We start from the raw sequence: 18,082 nt of genomic DNA, 5'->3' as shown, positions 1-18,082 counted from the left end.
CTTGGAGAGCAGGTTGGTCAGTCCACTTGAATTAAAGATCTGATGCCATAAACCTATGATCCTATACCCAGTGATTTTAATCTATGGGAAAGTTTGCCCCCCTCCTTCCCCTCCTCCCAACCTTGGTCCAAAAGTCCCTTCCAGCTCACTAACAGAGAAAGAAACGGCCCTTCTATTTCCTTGATTTCAGCAATCCTTTAAGGATAAAAGTGCTCTTTTCATGATTTCACTGGAAATAAAATACTCCGAAGACTTTTAATGCTTTTCTGCGTTTTAAACTGATTTATCTCCCCTTACCCACCCCTCAAAAAGCTGAAGTCGTCCTCGTTAACTTTACAAAAGCTGACAAGCTTACAAATAAAATGGAAACTTGAGCAAAACTTTTGCCACTTTTACTTTCTCCAGTTTTTTGTAAAAGACGCTCTTTTTTGTAAATGTCAAATAGGAAGGGACAGATAGGAAAGGAATATAACCCCCAAACCGACCTATGCTTGAGATCTCTTAGAGAAATCTTTTAAATTGTTGCAAACCTCCCACGCTCACTTGTGATTTTAAAAGGGAGGAAAGTCTTATGAGAGTGTATCGCCAGTCCCCAATCAAAACATCAATTTGGCAATCTGGCCTCTCCCCCGCTGCACTCCGGAGCTGCCACTTCAAAGCCGCTACAACAAGTCAGTAATTGTAACGTTGCATCTAAATATTTAAGCGAGAGTCTTGCAGTCGCGTGTCCATTTACAGTCCTCATCTGTCCTCTAATTCCATTACTGCACAAAGCAAAAATGTTTCCCAAAACTCAAAAACAGGAAGAGCGTCACCCTGCTGGAGAAGGGGGAGGAGGGGTGGAGGAGGAGTAGGAGATGATGAAGGGGCAGTTTCTATTGATTAGTCACCGCTTTTGTGTTAAGGGCTTTCTTTAAAATAAGAAAAAAAATGGGGGGAGGTTGCAGAAATTTCACAAATGTGAGCCTCAGGCAAGGGAGGAAAAAAAAAGAGGAGAAGAAGGGGGAGGCGGGCTGTGTCTAGATGAAAGTGAGAAGGACATAAAGGAGGCAATTGAGTCGGCTGCAGACCGGCGAGCTAAGCTTCAAGCCGGCCAGAGCGTAGGGGAGGGGGCGGCGCGGCGCGGTGCTTTGGCGCAGAGCGCAGGAGTGGGGGCTCTGCCCATTGTGGCGGCGCCCGCGGGCCCGCTCGGCCGAGCCGGGGGAGGAACAGAGGCGCCCATTGAGCGGCCGCAGCGCGGGGCCGTGCCCACGGCCCCGGATGCCATGGCCAGGACTTGGCTCCCCCGGCTGCCTCTGCTCCACTCTCAGCGCGGGCCAGGGGCTAGGGGGATTGGGGCTAGCGGGGCTGGGGTAGTGTTCGTGAGCCGCCCAGCGCTCTCCTTTCTTTTGGCCTACGGAGCTGGAAGGCTGGATCCTGCAAGGGGGCGTCCTGCTTAGTGCGTGCCCGCTAGGGAGCGCGGGCCTGAGCGCACCAGCTCTGCCAACGGCTCAGCTCTTGGATTGAGCGAAGGAAAAGGGAAAGTTGAGAAAGTTAAGGGGACTATCTCGGAGAAAGACACTGTAGAGAGAATGAGGGTGATTCTGACCCCATTCAAGGTGCCTCAGTCCTATTGTCCTAGTGTCTGACAAGCAGACCTCAGGCCAAAGCTGTCCCCTGAAAAGCTAGGCTCGGCAGCAGCCACCAGACTCTCCAACTGGAAACCGGCAAGAATACACCCCACCGGTCAGGGGACCCCAAAGTCCCTCCTCCCTCGGCTTTCTCTTCCCCCTCTGCTAGGGCACTGAGAGTACTTTATCAACGTTCATTCTGTTTTACAAGTGGGCAGCCTGGGATTTTTGATGCCCGAACAACAGAGGGGAGTTTTTGAAGTTTCTGCACTTCAAACTGCACCGCGCTCTATCCTTTCTCTGGGCCCCTCTTGCCCTCCAGGGCTCAGCTGAAAAGGAGCTAGAGGTGCTGAAGAGACTGACGCTGCATCTTCCTTGACAACCCCAAATTAAATTAGGCTTCAGATCCAAGGGGTGTGGGTCTGCGTGTGCGTGTGCGTGTGTGTGCGCGTGTGCGTGTGTGTGTGTGTGCGTTTGTTTCCAACAGCACAGCCCCTACTGGGGAGAATACTCTGATTTTAAAATGGTAGCAATTGCCCTTGAATGGCAGCCGGCCCAGCTAGACAGCCCAAAAGACTAGAAACATTTTGTAGGTGAAATGGCCACTTTTTCCACGCTGGAGAGTCCATAAAACTTCCTGGCGCAGCAGCTATTGGGGCTCATTGAATAATTCATCCCTCATTGCAAGCCCATAATGTCTATTCTCAGCCTTTTGTGGTGCTGTTTTCTCTTCTTTTCTCCTTGAATTATAAAAAGGTTGCCTTCCTTTGTTCACATCAAGCTGCTCCGAGCTACAGCTTTGTCTGGGCTGAGCTAAAGTGTGAGTTTCAATGGACTCTCCAGGCTTTGTCTCCCAAGTTCATCTCCAAGTGTAGATTGTGTAGAGAAGGCCTTCTTTGTAAAAGCTGGAAAAGTTGTACAAATGTTTGACCAGCTCATTTGGGACGTTTTGTCTCCTGGGCCTCAGTCGCCTGTACTGCCAGAGAGCAGCCGTTCTGCCTTGCCGGTGCCTTCAGCAACAAGTAGCAAAGCCATGGGCTCCCAGCCTCTCTGACCGCTCTGGGCTCTTCTCCCCGTGCCCACAGGAGCACATTTGATTTGGGGTTGTCTGACTCCCTGCCTTCGTCCTTTCTCAGCACCTCTATGCTACAGCTAGGCCTGGGATAAAAGCCAAGGTGTCTTCTCAGAGACCAAGGCAGAAATATGTACCTCTCCAAAAAGAGGATTTAGGCTGAGTCCATAGGAGGTCCCTGTTGTAAAGCAAAGGAAGCATCTCCCTGCCCAACCTGCTGTGGTTTGCCGTCTTTTCTTGATTTCTTGTGCACACCAGGGTATCTACACTTGTTTTCCCTTCAAATCAGCCATTTGGATCTGTAACTTCCAAATCTAAATGTTCCTTCCAGGTTGTGTACAGATTTTGCCTTGGTTTGTAAAGCAGCTGTTCAGGAGAGCCAGGGGCTGCCAGAATTGGGCAATGAAGATAAAAGAAGTCCCACGTGGGTGCCGCTCTGGTAAGAGCTTGGACCCAGCTAATCGCAGTAGGCGACGGCTCTGAGCCCACCTGGAAAGCTGCCTGTTCCTCTGGCAACTCCAAAACTAACTGCCCCATGAAGTCCAAGTCCCAGGTGAGGAAACTTCAGGCACAGTGGGGCTTCTGGCCACTCTTGACCATTTGTGCATTTGAAAAGGGGCAACGACCTTCAAGGCCAAAGCCCCTGAGACACAATCCCCGACTCCCGCTGCAATGATCCCTTCCTGGGTTCAACTCTAATGGCGTTTTTATTTCCTTCTTTTTGTGTGTGTACCCTTCAAGTTTGAAGATGACTTGCTGCAGGTGAAGGAGAAGCAAGCTACACTTCTGTCTCCCATGGGGGAGGCTTTTTCTTAGTGCTGACAGTGCACAGCCAAGAAGGAATGGGGATCGGTACTCCTAGAAGACAGAGGGTGCCAGTACTCTGTCGAAGAACCCAGATCCCTTCCATTTGTAACCCAGAGCTTGAGTTCCTTTCAATTCCCAGACACACATAGGTTAAACTTCATCACATTTGAAAACCAATTTTAAACAAATCAAACCAGTCAACATAACACACATTTATAAAGCAGCCGATGTGGGGGCAACTTTTGGAGAGTCATTGACTTTCTTTCTCTCTCTCTCTCTCTCTCTCTCTCTCTCTCTCTCTCTCTCTCTCTCTCCCCCCCCCCCTTTAATGCGGGGAAAGTCCGGAGACCAGGGCCTTTCCTGAGAGCATAAAAGCTACTGCAACTTCTGAAGATTCAAGCCCCCTGTATCCCCGGCCCTCCAATTGCTCAGAGATGCCCAGTCTCATACATTTAATGGCAAGAGGGTTAACAGCTTCCCCTGCCCCGCACAACAGAGCACAATTCACAGTTCTAGAATCCCAGGGACTGAAAGTGGGAAGAAAGAAAGATTTTTTAAAACAGAAAAACCAAGCAGAATAGAGATGTTTGTTTTAATTCCTCGTGTCTCTCTGGTCTTTCACTCCCATGCCCTTACCCAGGTACAGAGACAATCAACAAGAAGGAACCTCGATCCGAGCCGGGTTGGCTGCCATCAGGTCCTCAATGCCAGGGCGCCAATGCCCACCAAGGCCCCGAGCGGGCGCGTGGCCCAAGGCGCTACCGCTTACCTCGCTCGCTCAGGATGCCGTCGATGCTGTGTTTGGCCTTCTTCTCACTTTCCTCTGCCTCTTTCCTCTCCAAGTCGGCCTCCTCCTCTTCACCTTTCCCGAATTTACTCCTCAGGATGCGGCTAATGGAACTCACTGGGGGCGGGAGGAGGAAGGAAGCAAGGGAGTGAACCGGGTTGAGACCAGCCGGGCTGTGCGAGGAGGAGCCCCCAACCCCCAGCCAGGGCCCTGGAGCCGCTGCCCTGCACTGTTCGCGAGTATCCTCCGGCGTCCCTGGGCATCCACATCTTTCTCCAGCCCTCTCATCCTGCCGCTCAACCCCCTCTCCCTAAAATCTGTAAGCTGGGACTCAAAGACGGAGCCTGCGAAGTCCGTGCTTCAAGTTGAGGCCGGGTGCCATCTCTGTCCCTCGATTCTGGGCAGGAAGCATTTCCCTTCTTGGATTCCAAAGACCAGGCTCTAGGTCTCCAATCTAAGAGAATTCTTGCACCAGCCCACAGGGTACCCTCCTTCCTCCCCACCTGAATGCAGGGATCCTGCGGTTCGCCTTAAGGGAGGAAGAGCCAAAGCCGACCTGTCCCCCACTGTAAGTCGAGTTACTTTTTTCCTTTTTTTTTTTCTCTCCTTTTAAAAAAAGTTATAAAGGGTTTAAATTTCAACTGCAGAATCGTTTCCTATTGTAAAAATAAAAAGAAAATGCACTCTCTCCCATTTATTTTTTCCAGATTCCAGTCTGGTAAACAAATCCATGCTCTGAAATGTATGTTTCTCGCAGAGGGAAAAAGGGAGTTTCCTTTTAATTAAAAACAAACCCTCCCTTGCGCCCTAGCGCTGGCCCCATGCTCGCCCCTCTTCTCCCTCCGCCTCTCCCCGGCTGCTGGGGGCTCCGGACGGTTCCTGAGACTCTCGGGGGAAATCTGGGCCTTTATCGAAGCATCCCCGGCTTGGAGCACACTGCAAAGTCCCTCCCGGCACGGCTCCATCTCCCTTCGGTTGGGGTTACCAAAACATTTGTTTCTCTTTAAAAGGGAACATCAATATTAATAAACGCTCTGCCTCTGCCTCACGTTTCCTGCCCTGCCTCCTCGACAGAAATCTTCTTTGGGGAGTCCTCAGAGATAGTCTCGCCACCTTCCGCCCCCAAGACAAGCAGCTCACCCCTCCCTGCATAAAGTGCCAACAACGCCTCAATGGTAAATATTTCAGGGCCTCGGGAGAGGCCACCTCCCAATAGCGGAGATCGATAATTGGGGTGATTACGTCTTGGTCGATCTGCCTGGATAGCAGCTACTGACGACCGCGCCTCCGGGAGACGTTAATGGGCCTAGTACCTGAGGGCACCGTGTTTCGATCACAGACCGCGTCCTTGAGTAATTTGTCTCGGATTTCCCAGCTGAACATGCCCGGGTTCTCTCTTTTATATTCCTCAATTTTCTTCTCCACGTCAGGCGTTGTCACCTGCTTTAAGAGAACAGGCGGGCAGGGCTTGGTACCCGGTACCCTGGGCCAGGTGGCGGTGGCCCGCCGCCTCTGGGCCTGTCGGGCTGCTCCTCCCTGAATCCTCTGGAAAGGTCCCCCTTTGTTAGTAAAAAGACCCCAACTCTCAGTGGCACTTTAGAAAGGGGCTGACAAGAACACATCCTACCCCTGAGCAGCCTGGGGAGCCTCTACCTCCCCCCTTCCCAGATAAGCCACAGACATCCGGGATAAATTCAGAAGAATTATAACATCTTGATGGGAGGGGGGTACTTTCTCATCCCTAGAAATAAGGCAACTGCTTACGCAGAACCAACATGAAAACGAAACTAAAAACACAATGTTTGAAAAAGGAGCTGAGAAATCAAGTTAGATCTGTAGCTTGTGCAGCCCCTGCTTTTCCAAAAAGATAGTTATGCTAAAGTGAAGACTGACATACAAAGGTGAGTATTTCTGTTTTTAAAAATTAGAGTGGATAACAAATATAAGTAATTTGAGAGACTGACTTTTCGCTCCACCCCAAAATATATTTTAAAGAAGAAGAAGGAGGAGGAGGAGGTTTCAAAGATTCTTAGAAAGGCTGTCAAGGGGTTTGAGTAGGTGGGAAGGAAGAGGAGGGTGTTTGGAGGTCTTCAGTTTACCATAACTCTCTTGATTTTGCCCTGTGGCAACTAGAAGAAAAGACAGACCTTGTGCAATTCCCTCCCACTCAGCCCTAGCTGGTGTGACTCTTTGTAAAAAGGGAACCAAAATAATTTGAGGATAGCACCAAACTGCTCTTTTTTTTTTTTTTTTAAATGGAGGCATTGGCTTATTACAAAGAAAACTAATCATACTTTTTGACTCATTGAAAACAATTTGCACGGGGGGAGATGAAAGGCGGGGTTTGGGAGATAAACCATTACAAAACCTAAAGAGGTTCTTCACATTCGTTTTGGAAAGGGCAGTGCCATAGGTGGGAACTGGGAAGACACTTGGGGTAGAAATCGGCAACAGGTGAGCACATACCGCTTGCCTGCTTTAGATGTTTGTCCAATCAAATAATTTGATGAGGATTCCAGGATTTATGGGCTTTAAACAACAAATGTTATTTTTCCCTCGCAAAAAAGGTGAGAGCTTTCCCTAAGTGTTCATCAAGAAGTGTCCAGGGCGCGCGCGTGCACACACACACACACACACACACCTTTACACACTTTCGCAAACTTCAAAAATAACTCATTGGAGAGCCCCAGATGTCAGCCCCTGCCCCCTGCCCGCTCTTCTCCGACTCAGGGGACCACAGTCTGGGAGCCAGGAGGGCAAGGCTCGCCCGCTCACCTTGGGCTTGCTGCCGCCGATGGCACCGGGACGGATAGAGCCGGTCTCCTGGTACCTGCACAGGATCTTGGAGACGCAGCCGTGGGACACGCGCAGCTGGCGCGAGATGACGCAGGGCCGGATGCCGTGGTGGGCCATCTCCACGATCTTGTGGCGGATGTGGTTGGGCAGCGGCCTGCCGTTGATAAAAACGCCGCCGAGCTGGTTGACGCGGCCCTGGCCGAGGGGAGTGGACACTGTGGGGAGAAGGTGAAGAACAGAGGCAAGAGGAGAGTCACTGAGGGGGAACAGAAAGCACAGACGCTGAAACTGCTCCTTATCGGACTCTCAGACCCGTACCTTCTTTCCATCACATTTGTTCAAACTACTCACCCGTGTAGGGGCTTGTAATCTTCTGTAAAGACAGCAAGTGGGGCAAAATAATTCTCCCCAAAGAAAGCATCTTCCCCTTCGGGCCCAGGAGGAGTGGCAACTTACAAGGAGACCCTGCGGCTCGTAGAGAGTCTAGCTTCCTCTAGAAACAGCCTCCTGGCAAAGAGAAGTTCACCCAGGAGCTGGCCTTGATGAACTCCGCTCCCACCGAATCCTGTCCAATTGGGATCGCTCCCTTTCTAAGGGACTTGGGCGAGCTGACAGCCCTTGAGGTTTCTAGCTAAAAGTGCAGCAGCCAAAGGTCAAAGAGGGTCCAGAAAGGAGGCCCAAGCAGCAGTGCCTGTGTCACCTGTTACATCTTGGGACAGAGACCACAGCAGCGGCCCCTCTGGCTCCCATTCTTGCTCTGGGTGTTACCTTGTACTCTGGGCTGTGTGTGAAGGGGTGGAAGGGGAATGAGCCTCTCTGCTGGGGCCCCCTAGCCTGGAAAACCATTTGAAAGGACTCAGGCTTGCAAAGCTTCCTGCCTCCCCGCGATTTCCAGAATCTTCAAGTGGACTGAAAGGCGGTTCCCAAGTTTCTAAACAAGTTATAGAAACTTCTAGATGCCATTTGAGATAAATAGAACTCTTATTTATTTATTCTAAAAATTCCAATCACAATGGCGCGGAGTTTGCCACCACAATTTTGCAGTTCAAGAAAATTCTTCCTGAACTAACATGTTTCACAAGTGTGGGAGCAGCCGGGATAATTTCGAGACAATTTCGAGTGTACACATTGCCGAGAAGTTGCTTCTGGGGCTCAGATGCCGGTTCACCACCTCCTTCTCCACCGTGGCATTTCCAAAACAACAGGGGCAAAGTCGCCCCGGCCCGGTGCAGGCCCGGCCGCCCAGCTCCACCAGGATTTACAGAGAGCACAGCGCTCCATTTGCAGAAAGGAAGTCGAGTGGGTCCTCGCCACCGACTGTTGCTTCTTGGGGGGTGGGGTCTCCTGGGAAATGGGCTTCCTGGAAGCGCCAAAGGAGCCTGTGGAGCCTGGGGATGGGATGAGGCAGCCGGTCCCAGGCCCTGGGATCCAGGCGGCGCCCTGAGTCCCTGCCTTACCTTCCAGCGGGAACCCGCTGCGTGGGTAGTTCTGCCCCGGGCCCGGCCGCGTCATTCTGGGCACAGCGCCGGCCAGCGTGGTCATCCTGGGGGCAGCTTCGCTTGGAAATTATATCCAGGTGAAGGCGAAATGGAAAGGCGAGTGCGGCGCGGGTGACCCTCGGGAACTATCCGGAGCGTGGAAAGTCCCTCCCCAAAACGGCTGAAGAGAGCGGGAAGGACGCGGAGAGGAGGGCTGCCGGTTCCTAGTCCAGAGGCTGGAGCTGGAACCAGGGAAAGGGGCGGGCGGGGAGGCCCCGGAGTCCAGGATCCCGAGCCCAGGGCGGAAAAGTTTGGTGCGAGTCTGAGCGAATGTTCCCGCGGCTGAGAGCGCTGAAAACAGGGCTCAGAGAGCTACGGCCAGCCGGGGAGCAGAGTGAGGCGGGAGCGCGGCCTGCCTGCGTCTCCTCCTGTCGTGACAACGAGTGCGGGGATCCGGGCTCGGGAGCATTTATTAGTTCTTTTCCCCAAAGCTTGGTCAGGAGCCCTGAGCTGCGATTGGCCGACGAGGAGACCGTCCCGGGTGGCGGAGACACGCGCTGATTGGGCGACAGCGGCCACTTTCTCTTCCCATCTCTGGTGGTGCCGAGGCCTCTGCCGGCCCCGGGCCCCGAGGGGGACCCGAGCTGCGCCCGTAGCCCAGGAGAGAAGGGTGGTCCCAGAGGAAACTGAGAGAGACAGCCCCAGGGAGGTGGCAGCTGCTGTGGGTGGGGAAGAGTCTCTGTCTCTCCGTCTCTGTCTGTCCCTCTCTGTGTGTGTCTCTCTCTCTGGTCTCTCTTTCCTTGACTTTCTATTTCTCTGTCTGTCTCTGTCTCTTTCTGTGTCTCTCTGTGTGTGTCTTGCTCTGCCTCTGCCTCTATTCCTCTTGTGATTTCCTGTGTCTCTCTCTATGTCTCATTATTTTTCTACCTGTGGGTCTCTCTCATTTCTCTTGGCTTACAGCCACTGGAGGGGGCACAATTCCAATAAGAACGCATCTGGAGCCCCAGACATATTTTACTTTGCTTCCTGTGGTCAGTGCCCCTTGGCTTAGGCTTGTTAAGGGGTCCTCCCTATGGGGTTCCTCCTAGGAGGAGTCCAGAGTGTGCTGACGTTCTTTTGTCTTCTCCATCTTCAAGCGGGCCTAGTGTGAAGCACAGGCCGCGGTTGCTAGGCCGGAGCAGTCGTTAGTTGAAGGCCGGGGGGCATGGTGGGGGAGGGTGCAGAAAAAAATCAGGCTCCTCTTCTTGATTTAAAAACCTCTCTGGCAAGCTACGGCTCTAAATCTCCACCTATAGATCCCCGATACGTCGACAGAGACGTGTCTATATGTTAGAGTTTTGCCCGAGTGCTACGTTTGTTCTCAGGAATTTATTATGGCATTCAGACTAAACCGCTGGAAAAATAAAAGGAATGAAGTCTTGGCTAGGAGCTGAAGTGTCCCCAGCAGGATATGACGCCAGGAGTGTTGTAAAGACTGTCTGTCCTTAGAGAAGGTACCATTGTGCATAGCCTTTTATTTATAACTTGGTAAGTGCCAGCGAACTCGCCTCCTTTACACCCCCGAGTGCCAGCCCCGCGCTCTGCACTGCGCTTTATTCGCTCGAGTCTATTCAGAGACTGTCACTCTGGGGCCGCGAGTTATTCAGGGCCTTAATCAATCAAAAGGATGAGAATCGGGCAGGTTTTTCCCTTTGAAATAAAGGAAACAATGACTTCTGGGCTTCAAGTTCCCCCTTTTCCTTTTACGATTTTTGAATTTTTCCTGTGCCTGGAGTTCCCCACTCCTCTCTGTCCTCCTCCCCCACCTCCTTTGACAGTTTTGACGTGAACTCGGGGGCCCCCAACCCTACTTCCCCATTCCCTAATTAAGGCAAACTCAAAAGGCAAGATGGGAGGGTGGGGTATAGCTGCTCAGCAGTCCGCAAGTTGGCCCTTTAAAAACCCACGCACCAATGGGGAAAACAGACAAGCTTTCAGCCTGCCTGATGCCAAAGGGCTTGGTTGACCCTCAGAGCCACAGAGACAAGTCTCAGGAGACTCCCAAAAACGTCTGGACCCATGAGGAAAGCATGTGCCTTGTTTAACCCGATTTTACATAAAATAATTCAACATTTTCAAGGGGAAAATTTTCTGATTTTTTTAAGGACTTGGGGCCACCGAAGCCTGTGTACTTAAACTTTTTAAGCCACAGTATCAGGGATAGTATTTTGAGAGCCAGTTTTTCCAAGTTTTCTTCCCAAAGGTTGAGCAGAGCCAGCAGAGCACTTTCTGGGTTCAGTGGTAATTGTTGGGTGAAGGAGGTACCTGAAGTGTAATTTCAAGAGGGCAAATGTAGGCTCAACTCTCAGCTAAAGGAAACTCTGGGACCCCTTGAGCAGTTAAAGGACGTCTAGCGCTGAGTCTCATTTGTTTTTGAGCCGGAAGCTTGCTCTCCAAGCCCTCCCAGCGTCCACCCGTCGCTCTCCTGCCGGGGTTTTTCTCTCCTGAGAGCCGGCAGATGCTGGAGGGAGGCGCTTGCTACAAGCTTCCTTCTCCCGGTCCCGTAGACTGCAGAGCCCGCGGGACCGCTGAACCGAGGTACTGCCGGCCGAGCTGGGTCTTAAGTGCCCGTGGGCGCTGGTCTATAAACTAGCCATCACTTGCTATAAAATGTATACACGGAGGCCACGAAGACGTGGGGGAACTGGGGTTCCAAAGCTCCAGGATCGGGAGGCGACGCATTTTCTCTCCTTTCCGGCCTCTTTCTCTTCTGCCGAGCGCTCCGAGGTTCATATATACCCAGAGGATCAGCTCGGCCCTTCTCCACCCGGGCAGCAGCCAAAGGTCCCCAGAGACCCAGACAGGGCTGGATGCGTACCGTCAGGCTCTGGACAGCTGAGCCACATTCAAAGACTTAGGGAGTCTAAATTTCTTGTGGCCTGTGTCCCCGAAGTCCGACCTGGGATGGCCAGGACAGCAATGTTGGCTGAGGCTGCCCAGCCCATCGCGTCCACACGCCGCCAAACCTAATCCTGCTCAGAGCCCGGAACTCCGCAGAACCCGGCGCAACAGGTCGCAGGAGTGCTACCTATCCGGAGCCGGTGGACCAAGGAGTCCTGGTGCTAAATTTGGCCGTGGTACAGGCGCTAATTGGCAAAAGAATGACCCAGCGGTGGGGCTTGGAAGGCGATGGCCTGCGCCCCGCAACCTTGAAAACAGGTTTGGGAGGCAGTGGCGTTTCCCCGGGCTAACAAATTACCCAGAAAGCATCCGGGGGACTCTCCACCACCGTGTCGTGAACGAGGGTAGCGTCCACTCGCGCTCTGTGCACGTTCTAAATGAAACTGGAGCCTTGACGATATTTGGATAATTTGACCAAAAAAAAAAAAAAAAAAGTGGGCGGGGTAATAACTTGTGTTGCCTCCTCTGCTCCTCTCCCTCCAGTTTCAGAGACACTGCAGGTGAAATTAACAGCGGGCTGGCTGTCCAAACCTGGATCAAGCATGCCCTTGTTGGCTTGAAGGCTCTCCCTCACAGCCCGTTTGGATGCGTGGGTCTACACCGCAGTTGCGCTTGGGTGACTTCGGCCTGGGCTTCGAAACACCCTTCAGTGCACAGCCCCCGCACTTGGGGACCCTGGCACAAGGGTTTCATGGCCCATGCATTTCTCCGGGCCTCTGAGGGATGACTTCATATTCAGCCAGACACTGGTCTTAAGAGGAAATTATGATGTATGCAAAATAATGCCCCTGACCTAGTAGGGAGCGGGGGTGGCGTCTGCCACCCAGGCCTTTTTCGTCCTGTCTGAAAGGCCTCGCTCTGGCATGCTGACAACGTTGAGCAGAGAAGCTCCTGGTCACTCGCCCAGCCCCAGGCATGACTCTCAGGATGCAGCAGAAGTTAGATAAACGCCGAGAAACCTTCAATCCCATAGAGAGGCTGCCGGGCGTTCGCGGAGAGGACATGAAAATGCCAGGTTCCTGATCATGAGCTTCCGGTCCGGATGTGATGATACGGGATTGGTGAAGGCCCGGGTTAAACCCGTGGTCTTTAGCAGCCGCTGCCTCAGTGACTGTCATTAGGCCCCCCGCAGTCATTTGTCAAAAGCATTGGCGCCGCTCTTCTCCCCTTCGAAAAATCAGTCGGGATGAGTTTGGATTAAGGGACTGGATGAGGTTGTGGACATCGCATTGAAACGTGGTGTAGGCCAGCCGAAGTGTGTTTGCTCCTGCAGCTGGGGGAGCCCCAGGGAACGTGTGAGCGGCATTACAATAAAGAACATACGGTTTGTGGGAAGAAAGGAAGGAAAAAGGAAAATAGGAAAGGAAAAAGAAAAGACGGGAAGAAGAGATTTTTTTTTTTTTTTTTTGGAAGTCAGTGAGAAAGGAAGAGAATAAATCTCACAGCAACTGTTTTCCTAGTTCATTTGGATCTGAGGAAATTATTTTTATGCAAACAAGGAAGACAAGATTCCAGAGCCTTGTGGGGGGGGGGGGGAGAGAAGCAGGGGAAGGTGTCTTGTAAAAAATTAGAATAAGTTCCGTTTAATCCTCCAAAAAATGTTCTGCGCAATTAGGTAAAAGTTCATGGTATAGTGGGAGTGATGTTTAGAAGAGGAATTCGGTAACTGCTCTTCTGATGTGTGTATTCGGGGCGTGTGTGTATTTGTGGCGTGTGTATGTGTGTGTGTGGAAGAACCTGGTGTGTGTGGAAAGGGTAAGGATTGAAGGGCCTTACTTAGCTGGGGGACCGTCTGGTATTGGGGGCCGGCAGCCTGGGCCTAGGAAAGGCCAGGAAAGTCCAGGAAAGCCTGATCTGTGCGGAGGCAGCGAAGGCTGAGAGTGAGGTGGGGGCGGGAGCAGAATTGGCCGAAGTGAATAAAAGAAAACTTGGGATCCGTGTGACGCCTGGAGCAAAAAAGTAGGTAAGTGGTCACTCCAGGAACTTCTTCCCTCGGGTGCCTGGACACAAAGAGCCGGGGCTGTGTGTACTGCTCTAGGAGGAGGGGGGTATTGGGTGGGGGGAACCTCGATCAAGACAGGCCTCCTGCCGACTCTGCGCAGCCCCAGCGCCTGAACCCGCGCAGTGAGCCGCAGCCGCTTCAACCCAACAGAAAATTTTTCCTCGAGGTGGATATCAGCGGCAGAGAAGAGGGGCGAGTGACCCGAGGAGCAAGAGCAGGGAAACATGGGAGACGAATGTTCAAACCGAAGCCTGGACGCACGCCTCAGGGGGGTCAGGAGAGCCCGAGGCAACAGTCTGCGAATGAGGCCAGCACCCGCGTCCCTCGGGTTTTAAAAGCACACATGGGGCCAGAGACTGCACAGCCAACTAAACGGAGTAAACGCAACAGGTGGAGGAGGCCGAGAGAAGCCCGGAGCGATCTGGCCAGAGTCTGAGGGAGCGCGCGGACCTGGGACTGCAAAGAGACGCTTTGAAGCGTGCTGCGCGCACCTGCTTCTCCGAGGCATCCGACTCCACCCGAGCATCTCCGGAGAGAGCACAGTCCACAGATGCAGGCAGGACTGCCCCGTAAGACACGTCCTCTTCCGACCCCTCACTCTCAAAGTTGCGGAAGAGGCGGAGAGGATGAAAAAGAAGAGAGAAAGAAGAGAAAAAAATTTTAAAAAATAATAAAGGGAGGGAAGAATGAAAGGGAGGCGTGGGGGAGGGAGGGAGGAGGGGAGAAACTCTCATCAGCACAGCCAAAGCAGGACGCCTCAGCTTCTTGAATTTCTAGACACGACTTGCATTAAATTCCTTTCTAGACCTTAAACTTTTTCTTCAGCTCCCATCATCCAAGAAAACACCCATTTCCTGTTTTAAATAACATTTCTCTTTCTGGAGAGGAACCTTTAAACAAGTCGTAGGTCTGGGGGCGAGGGACTGGAGAATAATTTTGATGCAGAACCTTGAGATTCAGAACCACGTGGAAAAATTCTAAAAAGATGAAAACTGACCATCTCCAACACAGAAACCAATCGAAAGGAGCCGGCTAGACGTGTTGATCAGCTGGAGGGAACACGCGGCAGAAGTGCAGACCCCTCGCTAACCAGCCGCCCTCCCGGAGCCCTCATGCAGAAAGCTGGCCGGCTCCCCGCGGTGGCCCTGCGCTCACAACATCCTCTCGGTCTGGCTTCTTCACCCCAGAAAACTCTGTGAGGGGCACCCTAGCCCCAGCTGGGCCAAGAGTTAAGACGAGTAGCCCCAAGAGGAAGGAGCTTCAGAGAGCCTTTCTTCCTGTTCTTCTTCGTCTTCTTTTTTTCTAAACGAAATCTAATACTATCTGGCTGCAAAAATATATTATCACCGGCTCTGAGCCTAAGAGATTAACATTTGGATATGTAGGAAACGTAATCTGCATGGCTAATTGATTCTCAGCGTATCAGTTTAAAGGATAAAGATCGATATCTACATGATGGATATTGTATTAATAGGGGCATAAATAAAGGCCGAAAAGTCGTTACCGAAACCTTTGAAGCCGCTTTTCGGCTCTACAGCCCTCCACGCGGCCGCTGGGTCTTTCCCACCTCCCCGCCCCCAGCTCCTGCTGGGTAGGGAGCGCTTGCTTCCCCCTCCAACTCGATACTAGGGTGGAGAAGTCTAGGGTTAAAGCGAAAGTGTTTCACTGCGGCAACGCTAGAGAGAGGTGGCTCTTTTTTCTTGGGCTGCAGCAGGTGGACAGTAAGGCCAGAGAGAAGGTAGTATTTTAGCAAAACGCACCACTCTCAGATGTTTAGAAACACAGATACATGCGACCCACATAAGAACACAAGCAGCCACACACACACACACACACACATACACACACACGCACACAATCACGCAAGGTGGGAAGGGTTCTCCCTGAACACCCTTTGGCCTTAGAGACAAGGAGTTAATGCTTCTTTCCATCCTTCGGGCTTCCTCCCCCAGGGCAGGGACGGAAGCCCTGGCCGAGCCCCAAGATTGGTGATCTAGGTTCCTGGAGGTGCCCTCTCGGTGGGGTAAGGACCGGGAAGAATCAGGAAGTTCTGTGGGAAGCGTGAGGGGGCTGGGGAGCAGGGGTGCCCACCAATGTCCATAGAAAGCAAGGAGGCCCACTCGAGGAGGGGTGGATGCAGCAGTGTTGAATGAGGGCCTGAGCCACTGGGGCGAGGGGAACAGGATGGGGTACACTCGATCCGGAACAAGAAACCCTCGGCCGGGCAGTTGCCAATTAGTCCCGGGTCCCAGCGACCGCTTCACTGCGGAGCCGGAGCCACCCAGGGAATTTTCCAAATGCAAATCAAACACCCTTGGCGCCCTCCTTCTTCACTAATTAAGAGGAACGTTTCGACAAAACCGAAGTAATCTTTATTAATTACGGAGCCCTCCGCGCACCGTTCGCATCAATCACGCCCAAATCGAAAGTGCAGGGGGCGTCTAATCCCTTCCCAGAGCGTGTTTGGAAAAGGAGCCGCGTGGGCGACGTTTCTACCGTGACTCCCACCTTTCTGCGCTCTCCTTGCGCCGGCTGCTTTCCCGGCGCGCAGGGAGGCCTTTCCCTGAAACCCGGTCTGGCTGCGCGCTGGCAGGACTGCTCTAGATCCCTGGACAGGCCGGGAAATGCCCACTACTCACCACTTGGGCACGCGCTTGTACTAAGAAACTCGTACTGGGACTCTCGCGGACACTGCGTGGCCCATTTCTTCCTTCCCCCCAGGCTCAGTGGGGACCTCGCAGTTCTCCGTCCACCTCTTCTCTAGGACGCTCTAAAGAGGAGCCTAGGGCGAAGTGACAAGGATAGGCAAAACAAAAACAAAAAAAAAAACAAAAAACCACCAACAGTCCGGTAGCCCCAGGACGCCCCGAAAACTGTTCTGGGGGATGGGTCGGGAAAGACCTTGGAAGTAGTCTGAGAATACCAGTTCCTCCCAGGTGACCGGGTTGCCTCGGACCAGCACGACGTTCAGTAATGAGTGTTGGGAACAGAGAGGGGGTCTTTCAGTTACTGGCGTAGAGAACCGGGAAAGCCCGCAGCCTTCTGGTTGTGAGTGTGAAAGCTGGCTGGAGATTGGGGGTAGGGGAGGTGTGTGCAAATTCAGGTTATCTCCCCGCAGCCCAGCTGAAAGCAGGGACCCTGAGCTTTTATGAGAGAACGCTTTGGGGAGGGGTGTCCCGTGCGACCACCTCTCTCAGCAAAGCAGGGTTTGGCCTCTTGGCCTGACCTTGCTCCCTAGTCCCACCCTATACTAATAGGTCCTAACCTTTCTGCACTTTGGGCCTGGACCATTGCCCCTTCAAGAGATTCCGCTGGATAAAGAAAAATTATAAAAGCTGAATCACGCTTGGCGTCGGAGATCTGGCCCTCAGCCTGTCCCCACCCTAAAGAACTGGCCTGCCCACGCTCGCGTCCTCGGGCGCCCTCGCTGGGAAGCAGAATGTCGCTCCGCACACTGAGCCTTTCTTCGAGCGCTCTGCCAGGAGCTGCCGAGCCCCGGCACGCAGCCTCGGGCACCTGGTGGCCTGCGAAGAAACCTGCCCCATTGCGCTGCTCGGGCCGCACTAGCGGAGACGAGAGTGCGTGTGGCAGTGGCCCGCGAGTACCACCCGCTAGGATTTAGCAGCGCCTGGAACACTGCCCTCTTCCCAACCGTTTCCTTCTTGCCGGAGCTGGGCACACTCTGGTGTCTGGCATTCTCACATTCAATCATTCATTTCCCTCTGAAAGTTCTCATGAAGTTCTCAGACTCCTTTCCTCATGGGTCATCTCCTGGACCTGAGGCGCCTGCGAACCTCGCGGGTCACCAGATCATTTTACGGTCTCCCTCTTCCCCCACCGAATCATCGGCCGGGCCAGTCTTCCGGCTACGACCGGAGTCATCGCACTCTGACTCACGTGGCCTTTCATTTATTCCACATATGCTCATTGAGCTTCTACTACGTGCCCTTTCGAGTGCTGGCGCTACAGCAACGAAACAGACCAAGGGAAACAGATCGAAGTCCTTGCCCTGGCAGAGCTGATGGTCCAGAAAATAGCGAAAAATAGTATATAAATGCACCCTGCCAGGAGATTGGTTTTAAAACTGAGGCTCAGCTCTGGAGAAGCTTGAAGGACTAAGGGTGGGGTAGTGAGGGGGTGGGGGTCGGAAAGGCTGGGTTGCAGCAGGAGAGGTCTGGGCCGGCTCTACTGAGCTGTAGCTTCTTGCAGAGAGGAGGGGAGGAAGGGGTGTTGGCTAAAGGAAGGGCAAGGACAAAGAAAGAAAGTGATGAAAGCATGTGGTCCACAGCACTTTAGTGAATGCCTACTGTGCTGCGGCAGTCTAAGGTTCTGGAAAACTCCTGGCAGGGTCTGGGCAGTCAAACCTGCAGACATGCTTCCCTCCAAAAAGGTAGCGCTTGCCTCCTCTGGGGGCCCAGCATCTCCCTAGATGTTTGCCATTGTCTTCTTTGGGAGGATACTTCAAAATGGCTGTGGGAGGGGTAACGGGAAGACCGAAACTTCTGATGGACAGGCTGAGGCTCCCTGGAGCTCTGTCCCTCTCACCACCTCCAGAAGGAAGGTAGATGGCACCGTTGACATGCCAGAGTT

General features: G+C 52.8%; 1 protein-coding gene across 3 annotated transcripts in view; it reads right to left on the bottom strand.

The window, feature by feature from the left end:
- PAX3 (paired box 3) overlaps nucleotides 1-8,997 on the bottom strand; it is a 97,503-nt gene extending 88,506 nt beyond the window's left edge. The window contains exons 1-4 of one of the 3 annotated variants that reach the window (XM_074398966.1): nucleotides 8,530-8,997; nucleotides 7,052-7,287; nucleotides 5,590-5,719; nucleotides 4,259-4,393 (exon numbers count right to left, since the gene is read on the bottom strand). In XM_074398966.1, the coding sequence (XP_074255067.1) occupies nucleotides 4,259-4,393; nucleotides 5,590-5,719; nucleotides 7,052-7,287; nucleotides 8,530-8,614 (586 nt within the window). In that variant the 5' untranslated portion in view covers nucleotides 8,615-8,997. The remainder of the gene's footprint in view (nucleotides 1-4,258; nucleotides 4,394-5,589; nucleotides 5,720-7,051; nucleotides 7,288-8,529) is intronic. The other 2 variants (XM_010336245.3, XM_003925484.4) reach the window with 2 other exon arrangements.
- Nucleotides 8,998-18,082: the final 9,085 nt, after the last annotated feature.

The sequence above is a fragment of the Saimiri boliviensis genome, chromosome 5 (genome assembly GCF_048565385.1).
Source record: "Saimiri boliviensis isolate mSaiBol1 chromosome 5, mSaiBol1.pri, whole genome shotgun sequence".
Taxonomy (NCBI): domain Eukaryota; kingdom Metazoa; phylum Chordata; class Mammalia; order Primates; family Cebidae; genus Saimiri; species Saimiri boliviensis.
The sequence above is the reverse complement of the archived record's forward strand: the minus strand, read 5'-3'. Positions and strand labels throughout refer to the sequence as shown.